Source organism: Necator americanus, chromosome IV, assembly GCF_031761385.1.
Source record: "Necator americanus strain Aroian chromosome IV, whole genome shotgun sequence".
In the NCBI taxonomy this organism is placed as follows: Eukaryota; Metazoa; Nematoda; class Chromadorea; order Rhabditida; family Ancylostomatidae; genus Necator; species Necator americanus.
Window position 1 is genome coordinate 20,085,949 of NC_087374.1, and position 17,502 is coordinate 20,103,450.

General features: G+C 44.7%; 11 protein-coding genes across 15 annotated transcripts; 4 read left to right on the forward strand and 7 right to left on the reverse strand.

Moving 5' to 3' along the window:
- Positions 1–1,496: 1,496 nt before the first annotated feature.
- Positions 1,497–1,967, reverse strand: RB195_002025 (uncharacterized protein; the record flags this gene model as incomplete). Its single annotated transcript, XM_064199082.1, has 1 exon — positions 1,497–1,967. One exon carries the CDS (start codon positions 1,965–1,967, stop codon positions 1,497–1,499), a length of 471 nt encoding a protein of 156 aa, XP_064054963.1.
- An 81-nt stretch (positions 1,968–2,048) lies between these two features.
- RB195_002026 (uncharacterized protein) lies at positions 2,049–3,088 on the reverse strand (the record flags this gene model as incomplete). Its single annotated transcript, XM_064199083.1, has 2 exons — positions 2,049–2,299; positions 2,965–3,088. The coding sequence occupies 2 exons, from the start codon at positions 3,086–3,088 to the stop codon at positions 2,049–2,051; spliced, it is 375 nt and encodes a 124-aa protein (XP_064054964.1).
- Positions 3,089–3,136: 48 nt separating this feature from the next.
- On the reverse strand, positions 3,137–3,586 carry RB195_002027 (uncharacterized protein; the record flags this gene model as incomplete). Its single annotated transcript, XM_064199084.1, has 1 exon — positions 3,137–3,586. The coding sequence occupies one exon, from the start codon at positions 3,584–3,586 to the stop codon at positions 3,137–3,139; it is 450 nt and encodes a 149-aa protein (XP_064054965.1).
- Positions 3,587–3,735: 149 nt separating this feature from the next.
- RB195_002028 (uncharacterized protein) lies at positions 3,736–4,083 on the reverse strand (the record flags this gene model as incomplete). Its single annotated transcript, XM_064199085.1, has 2 exons — positions 3,736–3,933; positions 4,009–4,083. 2 exons carry the CDS (start codon positions 4,081–4,083, stop codon positions 3,736–3,738), a joined length of 273 nt encoding a protein of 90 aa, XP_064054966.1.
- A 1,553-nt stretch (positions 4,084–5,636) lies between these two features.
- RB195_002029 (uncharacterized protein) lies at positions 5,637–5,885 on the forward strand (the record flags this gene model as incomplete). The annotated part of the gene is made up of 1 exon (XM_064199086.1): positions 5,637–5,885. The coding sequence occupies one exon, from the start codon at positions 5,637–5,639 to the stop codon at positions 5,883–5,885; it is 249 nt and encodes an 82-aa protein (XP_064054967.1).
- A 27-nt stretch (positions 5,886–5,912) lies between these two features.
- RB195_002030 (uncharacterized protein) lies at positions 5,913–6,266 on the forward strand (the record flags this gene model as incomplete). Its single annotated transcript, XM_064199087.1, has 1 exon — positions 5,913–6,266. One exon carries the CDS (start codon positions 5,913–5,915, stop codon positions 6,264–6,266), a length of 354 nt encoding a protein of 117 aa, XP_064054968.1.
- A 266-nt stretch (positions 6,267–6,532) lies between these two features.
- On the forward strand, positions 6,533–7,568 carry RB195_002031 (uncharacterized protein; the record flags this gene model as incomplete). Of its 3 annotated transcripts, XM_064199090.1 has the most annotated exons (2): positions 6,533–6,856; positions 6,918–7,568. In XM_064199090.1, the coding sequence occupies 2 exons, from the start codon at positions 6,533–6,535 to the stop codon at positions 7,566–7,568; spliced, it is 975 nt and encodes a 324-aa protein (XP_064054969.1). The 3 variants fall into 3 exon arrangements, with proteins under 3 accessions (XP_064054969.1, XP_064054970.1, XP_064054971.1); XM_064199088.1 differs by having other exon boundaries at positions 6,533–6,991; XM_064199089.1 differs by lacking the exon at positions 6,533–6,856 and having other exon boundaries at positions 7,239–7,568.
- A 171-nt stretch (positions 7,569–7,739) lies between these two features.
- On the forward strand, positions 7,740–8,120 carry RB195_002032 (uncharacterized protein; the record flags this gene model as incomplete). The annotated part of the gene is made up of 1 exon (XM_064199091.1): positions 7,740–8,120. The coding sequence occupies one exon, from the start codon at positions 7,740–7,742 to the stop codon at positions 8,118–8,120; it is 381 nt and encodes a 126-aa protein (XP_064054972.1).
- Positions 8,121–9,427: 1,307 nt separating this feature from the next.
- RB195_002033 (uncharacterized protein) lies at positions 9,428–15,590 on the reverse strand (the record flags this gene model as incomplete). 3 transcript variants are annotated; one of them, XM_064199092.1, is made up of 5 exons in its annotated part: positions 9,428–9,489; positions 10,587–10,714; positions 10,782–10,894; positions 11,031–11,153; positions 15,399–15,590. In XM_064199092.1, 5 exons carry the CDS (start codon positions 15,588–15,590, stop codon positions 9,428–9,430), a joined length of 618 nt encoding a protein of 205 aa, XP_064054973.1. The 3 variants fall into 3 exon arrangements, with proteins under 3 accessions (XP_064054973.1, XP_064054974.1, XP_064054975.1); XM_064199093.1 differs by lacking the exons at positions 9,428–9,489; positions 15,399–15,590 and adding an exon at positions 13,135–13,470 and having other exon boundaries at positions 10,564–10,714; XM_064199094.1 differs by lacking the exons at positions 9,428–9,489; positions 10,587–10,714; positions 10,782–10,894; positions 11,031–11,153 and adding an exon at positions 14,430–14,590 and having other exon boundaries at positions 15,395–15,590.
- Positions 15,591–15,980: 390 nt separating this feature from the next.
- RB195_002034 (uncharacterized protein) lies at positions 15,981–16,403 on the reverse strand (the record flags this gene model as incomplete). Its single annotated transcript, XM_064199095.1, has 1 exon — positions 15,981–16,403. The coding sequence occupies one exon, from the start codon at positions 16,401–16,403 to the stop codon at positions 15,981–15,983; it is 423 nt and encodes a 140-aa protein (XP_064054977.1).
- On the reverse strand, positions 15,981–17,319 carry RB195_002035 (uncharacterized protein; the record flags this gene model as incomplete). Its single annotated transcript, XM_064199096.1, has 2 exons — positions 15,981–16,468; positions 17,163–17,319. The coding sequence occupies 2 exons, from the start codon at positions 17,317–17,319 to the stop codon at positions 15,981–15,983; spliced, it is 645 nt and encodes a 214-aa protein (XP_064054976.1).
- Positions 17,320–17,502: the final 183 nt, after the last annotated feature.

The following is a 17,502-nucleotide window of genomic DNA, read 5'->3' on the forward strand; positions in this document are numbered from 1 at the left end:
GTAAGTGTTCCAACTTACAGCTTGCACAGTTCAATCCAATGATCATATGCTTGCAGTCATCTATTCAATCTCGCTGTTAGAAATACCTTTTTTTCTTGCGTTTTTTTTTGTCTGTCTTCTCAAAAATATGTGAATTTGAATTGTGCTGAATAATAAATGCTGAATGGCTATGCATATCATTTTTCTATGTACAAATATGTCTCTTGCGATATATGATGCGAGGATGACCCATCTTCAAAACAAATTGAATGGAGGTCAGACGTTAACCTAAATATAAGGCTCGAGAATCTCAGAGAGCTTATTTTAAGTGGCTATCAGATTATATTTGAAAGACCTTGCGAAAAGTGCTAAATAAATTAATCAGTGTTACGATTTCAACGTTGAGCACCAGTTAAGCCGTACGATTTATGAACATTCATTAAACCTAATCATGAAAATTTAGATTCATGAAAACAGACGGGAGAGAAGAAGGGTCTCAGAGATTTGAGGTTTTCCCTTACCGAGCAAAAATGCTCCCGAAAACTCTTTAGCGTTGAAACTCTTCTGTGTTGTGTTTACGAAAGCAATTAGTTCAGTTGGTTCCAAGCAACGGTGTCTTTTCCAAAGTTTCATTTTTCCAAAGTCTTCCGAGAGCACACATGTAAGCAAGGTTATATTGCTGACTATGCTTGTATACTAGTTTTAGAGGGAACCTTCTAAGATCTTTAGTAGCAAGTAAGCTGGCGTAGATTCGAAGAGAACAAACAATTGCCTCAACTGTGGAGTTTTCACAATTAGTGAAAGAAAGATTCTCTCCACTGGTTTGATAGAGCTTGAAAATCTGTATTATCTTTGCGGCGAGTTCAAAAGAAATGCTACTGACAACGGACTCTGTTCATGCGTGTGATGGAGCCTAAGATACAGCAGAACTTGCATAGAGCCAGTCTGCCGCAACGCGACCGCCGGCGCCATCGCTTAAGTAGGTTTATAGGTTTTATTCCAGATTCCCTCTCCGCTACGCTCCACCGCACCGCCTCGAGAGAAGCTGAGTACGCAATCGCATCGTGCTTCATGTCATTGTGACCCTACTACAAATGCGTAGGGAAGAGAGGTTTTGTTAGTCCTAAGCCGATGTTGAACCGTTGAACCTCCAATCCAAAGATCCCTTACCGACTGTGCAAGTTGCCCAGAAAAGAGGTGAATTAGAAGAATTAGACAATGACTTAATTGACTCAATCGGCGGGCTGATGTCATCACCTGATGCGATTGCCTGCATCCTCGCCGAGGTGAGCCGTACTTGAACACAGCTCTGCCCAACCTTCTCGATCTTCTGCGAGAGCTTGCACAGAATCAATCCATTCGTCGCTGTTCCATATTCTGGGAAACCTTACGTCTCGCCTGAACTGCCTATACACGCCGAATGTCCTCAGGTCCTCTTTCACTACCTCAGTCCAGAACTGCCGTTTTCGGCCAAGTGGCTTCTTCCAGCTCGAACCCGACAAACTCCTCAGAACACGTTAAACAGGGCGATCTGCCCGTCTCCTTAATATATGACCAAAGGAGCTAAGACGATATACTTTAGCCACTTTCGATGGCGGTGCAAGATGTTGGTATCTTCCAAGTGGGCATACCCTAGGCCAAGAGTAGCCAAGTAGCCGTCTAAGCAGCTTTCGTTCCGTGCAATCAAGCCTCTCCTTCACTGTAGATGGTGCTGCCCAAGTCTCCAATCCGTACATCATGATGGGGCGAATTGCAGATAGGTAGACTCGCAGCTCGACTTCGTTGGTGATGGGGGCCGACCACAAGCATTTCGTTGAGGAGTTAAATGCAGAAGTGGCCTTAGCACATCTTTGATGAACATCTCTCTCGTAGCTGCAGTTGTTCTTCAGCATATAGCCCAGGTAACAGAACTCATCGACAATCCTATCGGCTGTCCGTCCACCCTGATTCCCGTTCGAGGTCTCGAAGAGATCCACATCTGCTTGCATTTATCAGGGCGTAGACGTAGTCCATAGGCTGCAGCCAGATTCTATATATATATATATATATATATATATATATAATATATTCTATATAAGGTTGACAACATGTTGAAGATTCGTACTGCTTTTCGCAAATATAACAACATCGTCAGCGTTGGACAATGGGCGTCCTGATGGTGCTGGAATGATATCGGAGGACACAGATCTACTATCAGGACACAGATCAACTATCCTTCGCATAACGTCATCGATAGCGAAGTTGAACAGGAACGGTCGTGCTCCTTGTGTCACTCCAGTCACCACCTCGAACGGTTTTGCACATTCGGCTGGTGTTCGAACTAGAGCAGCTGCTAGCGTTGATGCATGTCATCAGGCAAGCGAACGAACTTCCTTTTTACTCCTTCGGCGCGGAGCGCGTTGAGAAGATGGCCTCAATGAAGAGAGTCGAGAGCTTCTTCAAAGTCCAGAAAGGCTAATTGCATTGGCTTCAAATACCGCTGCCGGATTTCAATCACTCTCCTAACGATGAACACCTAGTCAATCGTAGACCGACCAGGACGAAACCCAACTTGCTCGTCGAGCGTTGTTCCCTCGCGATGTTTAATGAGCCGGTCCAGGATAGTGCGCTCCAATACCTTGTAAATAACACGCAGCAAAGAGATAACTCGATAATTCCTGGGGTCTGTGACGAACTTCTTGTGGAGGGGAATTATGATAATGTGTCTCCACGAATCAGGCATCCTTTCGTCTATCCATATTGAACGTATGACCTTTGTCATCTCACGAATCCTAGACGGAGGAAGATATCTTAGCATTTCTGTGTCCCGTCGTCTCCACCAGATTTTCCATTCTTCATTTTCTGAATACAGACTAGAACCTTAGACTCGGTCGGTGGCTCTTCGTTAATCGCATACGTCGGTCTATGAACGTGTTCGAGTTCAGGAGTTGACGGTGCTAGCCGGTTCAGCAAGGTGTCCTCTCCAAATAGGAAGGGTTGCTTCACCGATAGCTACTCCATTGGCAGTGTTGAGGACAGGAGAACATCTTTTTATTTTGCCGCTATACTGTTTCAGTAAAGCATAGGCTTTATGCGAGTTCTTGTCCTCCCACGCCTTTTCAAACTCCATCGCCCTTGACGTCCACTCGTTATCGCGGTCTTTTTGCTGTTGACGACGCTACTTCCTTCTAAGACGCTTTTTCTGGTTGAAGTCACCAGTGCTGCGCGCGGCACATACAGAGTTGTATGTGGGTTTTGTTTCCGCAGGTGCAAGAGCAAACTTCTTCCACGGCAATAGAACCGGGAGCGTTTCCCTTGCAGCATCCTGGATGCACTTTGTGAAGGAATCCGCATCGCTAAGCTTCTTCCTGGTCCGTGCTCCACACGGAATAGACACACGTTGGGGGAATTTTCTTCTGCATTCATCGTCTTTCAGACCTGCCATGTCGATTTTCGGTTGAAGAGGATCTCCTCGGTTTCTCTTGTGGAATCGTATTTTGAAGCTGAGAAGAACTGAACGGTGGTCAGAGTCGAACGCGACGTCCCAAACAGCTCTAGATTTTCGGATATCTGACTGAGGAATGTTCCTCGCAAGAACGTAGTCAAGCTGAAGTTTAAGAGTCTTCATCTTCCGCTTGCGCTGCTCTTCAGGCGTTAAAAGGGTTGACCGCTGCCACGTGAGCTGATGGCGTCGATGATTCTTCTTGAACGTGGAAGCGATAAAACGATGATGAGGCCCGTCTATTCGCACAAGTCGACCAGACGGTCACCGTTGTCCTACGTGCGCTCCGCTGCATAGTACCATTTTCCTAGCACATCGGATTGCTGTTCGAGTCCCATCTTCGCATTTGCGTCGATTCCGACAATGACCACCTGCTGGCTTGGTATTTTAGACATCAACGCATTGAGTTCATCATAGAAGGCGTCCTTACTGTTGTCCTCAGCGGTTTCCGTAGGTGCGTGAGCACTTACGATCTAGAGTTTACGTCCTCTGCGATCTCACAGTCGTAGAAAGGCGCATCTAGACGACATTGAGCCAAATTCCTCCACCAGGTTCTTGTTCTTGTTCTTGTTCTTGTCTTCTTGTCGCTCCTCACAGCTATCACGCAGCCACCTACTTTGCATCGCCGCAGTATATGGTGTAATTTTCGATGCTGAAGACGGGCCGATTTCTCATGCGTGTTTCCTGCAGTGCAGCAAAAGGCACACAGAGATATCGCAGAAGTCTGGATAGAGCGGTTTGTTGGAGTTCACTCGATAGTGTTCGGCAGTTCAGCGTGACGAAACGAATGGTTGTTGCCAAAGATTCCATGCTCTCTTGAGGCAGTTGACCTTTCAGGTTATGGGCTTTGGCGATGTGCTGGACGATAGCACCTTTCTGCAATGTATGGGAATCTTTCGCCATATACCAGTGCAGGTTATATGGTTCGGACGTTCCCAATGCGTACACTCGAACGCCTGATTGCGTTTAGTTGAAGCAGGGGCACCACGTGCAGGTAGCTATCAGACTCGTATACGCGGCCCTAATTAGACAATAAACACCTGTAGAATGCGAGTTATAAATGCCGAAGTACTGATACAAATGTTAGGCAAGGAACTGGACATTCAGTGATTTCAAGGTGAAGTTGTTGCAGTTACGAATCATGAAAACTTCTGCATGGATGAATGGCTTGGGCCGTCCCGCAGCGGTTGCGAAACATTGTTCTTGTAATCGTAACCTAACTACCAACCGATTGCACTGCATCAACCTCAGTAATTTCTATACATATAACTAATCTACCGCGACAATCGATATAAATAAGTGAGAGCTTTGAAGCATTGCGCAAACTCTGTATACAAAATCCTATAACTTCGGGATAGGGGAGCATAGAATAGATTTTCTTACTTTTGGAAATTTCTATCTATAGATGGGTCTGGATTCTGATGCATGCTCAGAGCCAAGTGTGTAGTTAAGAAAAACGCCTTCAGAAAACTCTTGATATGCCCCCTCTCATCTCACTCTTTCGATTAGAGCCGAGGATATAGCAATCAAAAATTAACTGTAATAGATAGAATTCCACGGATCTCTCTCGCTAGAGGGATCACAGCCGGTTAGTCGCGAGGCTACGTGGCGCGTCCCCTGGTGGCGGAAAGGGGGCTAATCGCGGACCAAAAGCGACCTTGTGCTTGCTCAGAGACGCAGGTGGATTCAGGGGATGGACTCCTTGTTTCTGCTGAGCCAAGACTGACTCATGACATCCTTGCATCCCGCACGTCGGTCCGGCCAAAAGCCTGCAATCAAGTTACTGGGAGGTGCAAGGGAGGCGGTTTGGAGTCGCCTCCAACAAATCGATTAGAGCCGAGGATATAGCAATCAAAAATTAACTGTAATAGATAGAATTCCACGGATCTCTCTCGCTACAGGGATCACAGCCGGTTAGTCGCGAGGCTACGTGGCGCGTCTCCGGGTGGCGGATAGGAGGCTAATCGCTCCACATGTCCACTCCTGGAGAACGGAAGTTCTCCCAGAAACTCATGGGACTAGAGGCTTGCAACCTGCCCATGGGTTTTAAAATTTTTATGCAAAACACAGTAATAGAAAAGAGTCTTCTGATTCCGAAGGAAAGCCTGGTACGGTAGCGCCAGGTAGGACGGGGTTGCAGGAGTTATGTAGGCTACCAAAACGGAAAAGGACTAGGATGGCGATCTGTACTTATAACGCACGTACGCTTGCATCAGAAGCGGCCATCGAAGATCTGATGATGCAAGCCAAGAAGATCAAGTACAACGTCATCGGACTGAGCGAGACGAGACGACGTCACCCTCTCAACGCCGTATATGAAACTGGAGAAGAACTGTTCTTAGGAACATGCAACAGTAGAGGTGTTAATGGAGTTGGCGTCCTCGTCAACACGAGTATGGCAAAGAACATCGACTCCTTCGAATAACTTACGACCCGAATCGGACGTCTGCGGATGAGAAGATGTGGTCCAACACCAGCTTTGACTATCTTCGTCGCTTACGCTCCAACATCAAGCTACGATGAAGAAGAAGTCGAAGCTTTCTATATGGACCTGGAGAAGTTCTACCGAGAAGATCATGTTTTCTACAAGGTCATAATTGGCGATTTCAACGCCAAAGTTGGCCCAAGAAGAACGCCGGAGGAACTTCACATCGGGACCCACGGCCTACAATGGAATGACCAGGGGGAGAGGCTCTCCGAGTTCATCATGACACTAAGACCTTCCATGGGAATTCGCAATTCCAGAAGCCCTCCTCTCTACGCTGGGCGTGGGAGCCACCAGGTGGAGGGTACCGCAATGAAATAGACTAGATCATCGTCAATAAAAGGTAAATAAAATAAAAGGTAATAAAATCAATAAAAGGTTCTGCCTGACGGACGTCGCTGTTGTACCAAAGTTCAATACGGGATCGGACCATCGCCTCCTTCGAGGAAGATTTTCTTTCACAAGGAGAGCAGAGAAAGCCGCCAAGTTCAGAGGGAGAAATCCCAGAACTATCATCAACTGGGATCTCTTCGCTTCGTTAGCCGGCTTTTGGGAAGATTCCGCAATGGACAACATCGACGAGGAATATGACCGGCTCGTTGAACACCTACACGACTGCGCGAAGAAGGCTGAGAAAAAAAACCATCAAGAGACGCTTGTCTCTTGAAACCTTTGAGCTGATACGCCAGCGTGGAGCAACACGAGCCGCAGGGAACCAAGGACTCACGTCCGTGCTCGCAAGGCTTTGCAGAGAGGCGATAAAGGAAGACATTAAAGAGAGAAGAGCAGAACTGGCTGAAGCTGCAGAGGCGGGGAAAAGCGTCCGCTATGCCCGTCGAGACTTCGCCAGTCGCAAGACAAGGATGACTGCTCTCCGGAACTTGAAGGCAACAACCATTGCATCGAGAGGGGTAATGGAGAAAATCATCTACGACTTCTACTCCGATCTCTTCAAGACCAGAACAACTGAAGACCCTTCCGCCAGTACTCATCAACACCCTGGCGAGGCTCTTTACACGTTACCTGTCGGAATGCAAGGTTCCTAAACAGTGGAAGACCAGTAAGACCGTGTTTCTGTGTAAAAAGGGAGATCCACTTGACATCGGCAACTATCGCCCAATCTCCTTACTGTCCGTCATCTACAAGCTCTTTACAAGAGTGATCCTTAATAGGATTGAACAAGTGTTGGATGAAGGACAGCCATGCGAGCAAGCAGGCTTTCGAAAAGGATTCAGTACGATTGACCACATTCACACTGTTTCGAAACTCATCGAGGTATCACGAGAGCAGAAGATGTCGTACTGTCTCATCTTTATCGACTTGAAGAAGGCCTCTGACTCAATTGAGACGGAAGCGGTTGTGGAAGCCTTGGACAACCAAGGCGTCCCTACTCAGTACATAAAGGTACTTCGAGAGTTGCACAGTAACTTCACGGCCGGAATCTCGAAATTCTACAAGAATATCATCATTGATGTGAAGAGGGGGGTCCGACAAGGTGATACAATCTCACCCAAAATATTCACCGCCATCCTCGTGAACGCAATGCGAAAGTTGGAATGGGACGACATGGGAGTGAAGGTCGGCAGCTACACCATCTGCGCTTTGCTGATGACATCGTACTGATATAGTGATGTAGTGTATAATGTAGTGAAGAAGACGAGGAACACCCGGCTCCGTGCTCACCTCTTCCACACCACCGTACTTCCTGCTCTGACTTATGCTTCGGAAACCTGGGCATTTCGCAAGCAGGAAGAAAACGCGGTGAGCGTAATTGGACGCGCAATTGAGAGAGTGATGCTAGGAGTATCCCGTTTCACGCAAGTGAGGGACGCGATTCAAAGCTCACTCCTACGTCAGCGATCGAAGATTAGAGACGCCGCCGCGTTTGCCAAGGAAAGTAAAATAAGATGGGCCGGACACGTGATGCGCTTTAACGACAACCGTTGGACCAAAGCCGTGAGCGACTGGGTTCCCCGCGATGTTAGGCGCACCACAGGAAGACCGTCGACACGATGGTCAGATTTCTTCACGAAGTCCTTCAAAAAAAGGTATGATGCTCTTCTTATGCCACGCGAAAGGAGGAACCACCTGGCTACTCTGGCACGCGACCGGGACAAATGGAAGAATTACTGGCGCCCGCTCGACCAGTTCGAAGATCAACGGGAGTCAAGGTGATCAAGGTGAATAGATAGAATTAAAGAAACAAATTGGAGGATTGAAAAATAATATTGTACTACGTAATAATTATTAGTAGACCAGTCTGAACGTTCGGCTAAAGCCGGACTTCAGACTTTCTGTGGTGTTTGCTTTGCTCGCTTCACTGATCAACGAAAATTAATATTAATACCGTTTTCTATGAAATTGAACTCGCGTATCTCCAACAATCTTTCTTCCTTTTTTTATTTTACAACTAAAGGCGAATGGCTTCATATTACTCCTTCTGAACGCGTCAGTTCTACATTTGAAGAACTTTCGAACTTTTCGTTTTCAGCTTCAAACACCACTAATCAGTATCTTATAATTTAAAAGTATCACTCGAAATATGGGTTTTCTTCCTGTTTTCCCCAACAGTTATCCAAGAATGATGTTTTGGCATAAAATGACGTGAAAAACATCATCCTACTGACAAAGATAACGTTCCACGTCAGATCACATAATCATCTTGCTACCATTTAAGCAGCCGTTTGCATGCGCTTTTCACTTCCTGAGAACGGCATGCTACCAACTTGAGGCGAACGAAGAAGGAAATAGACACGCAGAGGAGTCATAAAGGTGAAAAGCAACGCGCCCAGTGGTCACGGCTATGTGCACCAATCCGACGCCGGGTGGACCCGTCGCACCCCCTTTTTCGAATTTTGTGACACATAGACAAACACACAAACACCCACACAGACACACACACGTGGATTAAGCTCGTTATTATGTGATACCACATTAAGATTAAAAAATATCATGCCATATAATAACGCGCTTAGACCGTGTGTGTATGTGCATGTGCGTGTCTATGTGTCTGTGTGTCTGTGTGTCTGTGCCACGAAAATAATCCATAATGATGCAGAACTCTGCACCGGTGATGTGGCAAACCATCGCCGTGCACCTGTTGGGCGAGGACTCTATCTTTCCGCCATTGTTCAAGTTTGTGAAAGCATGTATGTTGGCTTTGATAAGGCATATTAGTTTCCCTCATATGTTAGTGAGGGAAAACAAACTTTTATGTGGATGTATACTTCCACATTTGCAAACTATAGTATAATGCTTTGTAATAACGAGCTTATTCTGTCACTTGTGTGCATTTGTGTATGTGTGTCTACGTCAGGAGATCCCAAAACGAGAGGGAGACGGATACCATGGCGTCGGTTTGGTGCGCTGAAGCATCAGTGCGGTAAAGTTGGGTGAGACGGGTCGGAATGGTGCGCCTGTGCCAGAAAACTATAGAGTGGGGAGAAACGGGTAGCACTGCGTCAGATTAGTGCGCGGAAGCCCTAAGGCGGTAGAATGGGTTTGTATGGTCCCTTCGCATAGTTTCCCAGCATGTATCCTGATGCTGCAAAAAATCAAAAAAAAATCTGAGAAAGGTGGATTTCGAAAGAAAAAATTCATTTCTATGAAGGCCTCCAGCTTAATCCGTTTTAATAAATGATGAGAAATATTATTGGACTTTTTTGGGGTCACACAAACTTTTACGAACAAAATCTAAAATTTTGCGTTTTCTATCGCTGCGCGATTACGACGGCGCTATCGCAAAATTCACCATAATTTGATAGAGCACCGAGGAAAACCCATAACCACAGTTGAGAAAAGTTCAAAAATAGGAGAAAAATTTGAAATTATTCTTGATTAGGTCTCAAAAGAAAACTAGAAAAGCCAGGAACACCACATTTTGCAAAAATATAAAAAAAACGATTTCTACAGTCGAGCAATAGTGTACGTAGTGTATGGCATAAAATTCACTGTGAGCTTCGTTATTCAGCAACTTGTGAATCTTTCTTTGCAGTAGTTTTAGCTCTTACTTGAGCTGTAGATGCCTTTTCACTTAGTAATAGCAGTATAATAGGGAAACTCATCACTGTTGGATAAGAAATGCGTTCTTCAACCTCCCTAATGCTAAATGCAGAAAATCACATCAAAATCTCCTTTTGAAACGGTCAGGGATTGATCTCTGACCGTTTCAATAAGGAAATTAAAAATGAGCTACACCGCAGTGTGCCACCCTCCCATTGGCATCCTCTCAGCAAAGTACAATTAGATTATTAGAACTAAGTTTTGTAGTAATCAATATGAGTGCATTTAGCAGCAACTACCCTCTCTTTCTTTGGTCTCTTCATTTCCTTCCTTTTGTTCCCACTCTCTTACGACCTTTCTTTCCCACACATCCTTCTTGCTTTCCGTTGTTGAGAAAACCCTGTACGCGCATTTGATCCTGCATACTCTAGTTGATTCGAACAGTTGGTCAAATAGAAATATTGTGGTTGATCTCTCTCAAGAAATGATCGTCATCTACAACGACATGATCCACATCCTGACTGTTGCTGTCACTAGCAAGGAGGTCCTACAAATCGTTTGTAGAACCTTTTTGTTTTTAGCTTGAATAAGAATTCTATCCTAAAATCTGATCACATCACTGATATACAGGCCTCGTACCTATGCTGATGTCAAAGAAGTAGAAGACACGATTATTACTCCAAAGACGTGCGCCGCTGTCCACTTGACGTTTACTTCGGGTGTTTTTTCTGATGTCTATATTCCTTTCTATCCAGTCTAATTGTTCGCTGTAAATAACAGATCGATATGAGTGTTCTTGACATCATTCGTGTGGAAATATGCATAGTGACTCACTCGGTCAAATTAATATCACCTTGGAAAAGGAACTCAGAGACACCTTCTTTCCGATTAATCTCCTCTATGCTAGGATCATTTATTGAACCTGTGACGAATTCTTTAACATCGACCTTAAGTGAAGCACAGTCAGCTACTATAATACTTTAAATGCAAATCACATTGTAGAAGTTTGATAGCATCCGAGCAGAACAAGGTGATTAGAAATCCACATCTTAAACTTTAAACGATGACCAAATAAATACTTACGTCAATCACAGCAGAGGCAACATTGTTATTTTGCCGTATCGTACTTGTAGTGTTTCCGAAATACAATTTGGCAAGATTCTTTAGTCTAGCCTGCCGCTCCTCTAGATTCACGCCACGAAGAGCCTGAAACGGGCCAACTTTTACTTTTGTTAGATAACGTTCAAACACTTTCTTCACAATCTTTTTCTTTTTCTCATGCTTCTTAAAAAAAAGGTGTAGATAGAGAAGCTGTATATTCAAATACGCACATGTAATACGTGTATAATATAAATATCGTTCATCGATATTTATATTTGTCTTATATCATCCATCGTTTTTCTTCATATCTTCTATCGTTACAAAAAAATCTATGTCTTTTTCTCATATTTTAAGTATTCACACCTGAAGAAGCGAGAGCCGTGCCTTCGTCGTTAGGTCTGATTTTACATGACAGTTCATAATGAAAAGCACTAGACACACCAAGTCACATCCGATATGCACCATGCCTGAAAAAAGACGGAAAATTATCGAGGTGAATTGCTAGGGATTTTTTGAATTTTCACAATATTTTCTATTTGAATTTCTACAATATTTTTTAGTTTTTACATATTTTCTTTTACAGCTAATGTTGGTGTACAGAAGGCAGGGTTGTAGTTATACTTGCGGATAAAAGGATTCGCTTGCATTAGAAACAGCAGGTAGGTTACTTCTTCGCTCAGGTTTTGATAATGGGTTCGTCGGTTTCGTTACGAAAATGAACAACTGATGTATCCATCCATCTCAGCGTTGGAATTTCGATCCGACATAATCATCAGTCTTTGAAAATATCCCTCAATTCAATTTCGTGATACACTAATCTAATTAGTGTATCATATGAATAATCTAATTAATCTAATTAGAAAGAAAGTCTGGTTAAGAACATCTTATGATAGCGCAGCACTACTGCAAACTACTTAGCGGCGTTAACAAGATGTAATGCTGGTCATAGACAAAAAGAAAGCATGAAGTATCGCTGAAATAAGGCGAGAAAGGTGCCGGGATTCCCAAATTTATAGGAGATAACAGCAACAAAACAGCGATTTCATGTGTATACAGACGTCTTCGTTTGCAAACACGCTTATTTTTCAAATACGAGCTGCTTTGTCGCGAACTCTTGACCTCAGCTGGGTATATATGCACACTCTGCAAATGAATCATCTCATGAAAAATTTGTTCAAGTTTTCTGTCTGCTCTTATTGAGAAACCAAAAGATTAGCTTTTACCACAAGTTTTAGTCACTTCTAAAAATGTTGTTAATGAAGCCTGTATAGTAAAAAGTACATTAGTTTCCATTCATACATTTCTAGTGTTCATACTATATTATACAGGTTTGATTCGTAATTATCTCCAGGAGAGCCAGAATATATCAATACAAGGGAGATTTGTGAGGTTCACCGATTATGGGTATGTTTTTCGTCACTGTGCACGACTTCAATCTTTAGGAAGACGGGATCCGCAGCCGTGGGTCCTGCCTGTTACTTTTGTCCTACGATCTTTGATCACACGTGTATTAGGTTGAGCCGAAAGTTCTCGAATAAATTGACAATATTTTTATTTATCCTACATTTTTTAAACGATAACTGTAAATCATCTGAAGTATGCAGCATTGGCATCGATGGTCTTCTGCCAACGTTTAGTCAGATCGAAGATGCCCTTGCTCCAGAACGCTGAAGACTGGTCCTTGAAGAACTGCTCGACTGCCTTTTTGATGTCGTGGCGGGTTTGAAGTATTGGTCATCCAGATGACGTTGGAGATTGGAAAAAAGGTGGTAATCCGAGGGTCTGGGGAATACGGTGGGTGTGGTAAGATGATCCAACCAGCCAAAATTCATCAGTTCAGCCTTGGTCATTCTTGCAATGTGCGGCCGAGCGTTGTCGTGCTGGAAGTAGACTTCATGCTGCTGCAGACCTGCATTTTCGAGATTTCTCTTTAAATTCTTCGGTTCCATAATGTGGGCGTCTGCGGTCAATGCACATCCCTCGGCGAGCAACTCCTAGTATTCGGCGCCGCGTACGCTCCACCAGGTGCAAAGCATAACCTTTTTGGCGTGCACTTTGAGTTTAAGGACGTCTTTTACATCCGTACCTTTGTCAACCCATTGGGCATGCCGGCGAATAAGATAAAGATAATAGAATTAGGGTAGATAATCCACTTCTCATCCCCCGACGTGACTAGATGCTCAAGCCACGTGTGGATGCGCTTGAGCATGAGGAGGGAAAGTGCCATATCAGCGTGGCGGTCCACGTCATACTGTGTCAGAGCATGTGGCACCCATCGACCTAGTTTTCGCACCCCGTCAATTGACTTCAATCCGCAAACAACCGCGGTTTGATTCACCCCAAGAGAGACGGTCAGTTCGCGAGTGGTTTGATACGGATCGGCTTCCACCTGTTTCCGCAGCAAGTCTAGATCAAACTCCATTGGGCGTCCCAAACGGTCTTCATCTTCGATGGAGTAGTCTCCCGACGCGAACTTCGAGTGCCACTTGTGTATTTCTAGCGGAGGGAAGGGGAGGGGGGGGAGGGGGTTTAGGAGGGGTGCTCCTTGTAAATTTTCTTTAGACGTCTGTCGATATTTGCCGGTTCTTGGCCAGATAGATTGATAAAGAGTAAGACATTGCGAAGGTGGAGTCAAAACGGCTCGAAATTGCGCGGCATGGTGGCAAGAAAGGGACTAGCTCGGTGTAGTTGTTAACCTACACTTTGAGAAGCCTTTTATACTTTATCGCACGGTAGCTCTACGCATCCATTTTCGTTGGCTCTTTGCTGAGTGATGATCTTTAGAAATCATCACTACCACATTGTCCGAGAACTTTCGGTTCAACCTAACCGCATTACCACGTGTACTGATCTTGTGTAGTCATAGTTGTCATGTAGCCATTAGACTTATTTGTAGTGCTGGTGTGTATAGGACGGTAGGATACTTGCTTCAATCGGCCTAACGTGGCTGTTTCGTCGCGGTGTGTCGTCCTTAAGCACATCCATCCTCTGTTTGAACTTCACCTAGAGCTCGCATAGAATCTGTCTTTCTGTCGCTATTTTATATAGTCGGTGGAATGTTAGTTCACTGAACTGCCTGTCAACGTCGAGTGTCTTCAGATCTTCCCACCTCCGCCCAGTACTTCCTTTTAAGATCAGGAGACCTTTTCCAGTCTTCATCTGGAAGCATCTTCAGGACAACTTGACCAAAGTGATCGGACGATCTTCTAATCATGCGACTAGAGAAATGAAGGCGGATTTCTGTTTCTAATTCAGAAGGCCGGGCAAGAAATTAATGGTTTCCACCTGTACACCACCCCTCCGCGAGTATAATTCTCGTTGTGACACACCGTCGGCCAAAACTAGCCTAAAATTCGTTTAAACAGCTTCCTCTCCATGCAGTCAAGCTCCTCCATCAACCGCCAAAAGCGCTGTCCAGGGCTCCGATCCGCACATCACGAACGGATTACTAACAGAGAGACGCAGCTGGGCTTCGTTGCTGGAATTGACCACAGGCACTCGGTCAACGAGTTGAGTACCGAATTGGCTTTGGTGAATCTTTGCTGAACATCTCTCTCGTAGCTGCCATTATTTTTCAGCATGTAGGTCGAGTAACAGAACTCAGTTCTCACACTCAACACACAGATTTCAGCTGCTTGAAAGCTGTATGTAGAGTAAAAAGAACTACCACTTTTGTAGCGTATCCCCTTAATAGTTGTGTTATTTCGGATGTCGTTGTCTATACAGATATCATCAGTATGAATGAAGGCTAGTTCCTTACAAAGCACTTGCATTTAAAAAGAAATTTTTAAAACTCCTTATAAGCAACGAATATGCAAAATCACTGTGGCCAATACATTCTAACTTGATCCGAAATGATCTTGGGTTGCATTAAGTTTATAATTATTCTGGCCCAATATGAGGAAAAAAATGACGGACTATCTTCTAAAGAGATGAAGCCATGTACAACAAGTTCCTAAAGTGCTGGCACGAACTAGTTTGAATAGCTTTTCCTAGCAGTGTTATTGAAAAATTGACAAGAAAACTCAATGAGAGGCTAATAAGGTCACGTTATGGTAGCCCAACAGTGGTACATCTCCAGGATTTCTTGAGGTGTATGTGATTAGATTCTTGCTTTCGTTAGTGAATAGAAAAAAGTGAATTTGCTAGAGAATCTGTTTTAATTGTTTCGACATTCTGGTAGAGTACGAGGTTGTCTCTTATTTATTTCTTATTTCTATATCTTATTTATTTCCCACATACAGTCTTAAATCAAAATCATTTAAATCAAACAAGCCACTACAAACAGGACATCATGACTTACTTGACTTAATACCAGGGCTGATGTCGTCGCCTGACGCGATTACCCACATCCTCGTCGAAGGGTGGCGTCCTTGAACACAACTCTGCCCAACCTTCTCGATTTTCTGCGAGAGCTTGCACAGAATCAATCCATTCGTAGCTATTCAGTATTCTGCGAACCCTTTCGTCTCGTCTGAACTGCCTATTCATACCGAGTGTCCTCAGGTCCTCTTTCACCACTTCAGCCCAGAACTTCCGCATTCTGTCAAGTGACCTCTCCCAGCTCGAACCCGACAAACTCCTCAGAACACGTTGAACAAGGCGATCTGCCCGTCTCCTTAATATATGACCAAAGAAGCGAAGACGATTTACTTTAGTCACTTTCAATGGCAGTGCAAGATGCTAATGTCTTCCACGTGTCATCTGCCCTTCACTGTGGCATACACTACGCCAAAAGTAGCCGAGTAGCCGTCTAAGCAGCTTTCGTTCCGTGCAATCAAGCCTCTTCATAGCCGCTAATGGTGTTGCCCAAGTATCCGATCCGTACATCATGATGGGGTGAACTGTGGGTAGATAGGCTCGCAGCTTTACTTCATGGTGATGAAGATCGACCACAGCCACTTCGTTAAGGAGTTAAATGCAGAAGTGGCCTTAGCGCATCTTTGCCTTTGTATCTTTCTTGCCGTTGTTCTTCAGCGTACAGCCCAGGTAACAGAACTCATCGACGAGTTCTATCGGTTGTCCGTCTACCCTGATTTGTTTGCATTTATCAGGGCATAGTCGTAGTCCTTGGGCTGCAGCTAGCTTCGATACAAGGTGGACAACATGTTGAAGATTCGTACTGCTTTTTGCAAATATAACAACATCGTCGGCGTACTCGAGGTCGGTCAATGGGTGTCCTGATGGTACTGGAATGATATCGGCAGGACACTGATCTACTATCCTTCGCATAACGTCATCGATAGCGAAGTTGAACAGGAACGGTCGTGCTCCTTGTGTCACTCCAGTCACCACCTCGAACGGTTTTGCACATTCGGCTGGTGTTCGAACTAGAGCAGCTGCTCGTTGATGCATGTCATCAGGCAAGCGAACGAACTTCCTTTTTACTCCTTCGGCGCGGAGCGCGTTGAGAAGATGGCCTCAATGAAGAGAGTCGAGAGCTTCTTCAAAGTCCAGAAAGGCTAATTGCATTGGCTTCAAATACCGTTGCCGGATTTCGATCACTCTCCTAACGATGAACACCTAGTCAATCGTAGATCGACCAGGACGAAACACAGCGTGCTCGTAACGCGTTGTTTCTTCGCATTGCTTAATAAGTCGGTTTAGGATAATCCGCTCCAAAATCTTCTACATAACACGCAACAAAGAGATAACTCGATAATTCCTGGGGTCCGTGACGAACTTCTTGTGGAGAAGAATTATGATCCACGAATCAGGCATCCTTTCGTCTATCTTTGTCTTTTTATAGGGTCTGTTGATGTGTTCATCTTTGTCATCTCACGAATCCCAGACGGATAAAGATATTTCAGCATTTCTGCGATAATTCCGTCGTCTCCACCAGGTTTTCCTTCTGAATACAAACCAGAACTTCCTACTCGGTCGATGGTTTCTCGTTAACGGCATATTTTGGCCTATAAAAGTGCTCGAGTTCACGAGCTGACGGTGCTTGCCGGTTCAGCAAAGTCTTATAGTGATCCCTCCAAATTGGAAGGGTTGCTTTACCGACAGCTACTTTATTGTCAGTGTTAAGGACCGGAGAACATCTTTTCATTCTGCCGCTTTACTGCTTTAGTAGAGCATAGGCTTTCCGCGGATTCTTTCTGCGCGCGACACCTACAGAATTGTGGATTTTGTTTCCGCAGATGCAAAGGCAAACTTCTTCTGCGGCAATAGAACCGGGAGCGTTTCCCTTGTAGCGTTCTGGATGCATTTCGTCGGGAAATCCGCATAGCAAAGCTTCTTCCTGCTCCGTACTCTCATATGAATACATACACGCTGGCGGAAATTCGTTCTGCTTTCTTCGTCTTTCAGACCAGTCGATTTTCGGTTGAAGAGGAACTACTCCGTTTCTCTTGTGAAACTGTATCTTGAAGCTAAAAAGAACTGGTCGGTGGTCAGAGTCGAATGCAACGTTCCAAACAGATCTAGGTATTTGTATCCGACTGAGGAGTGC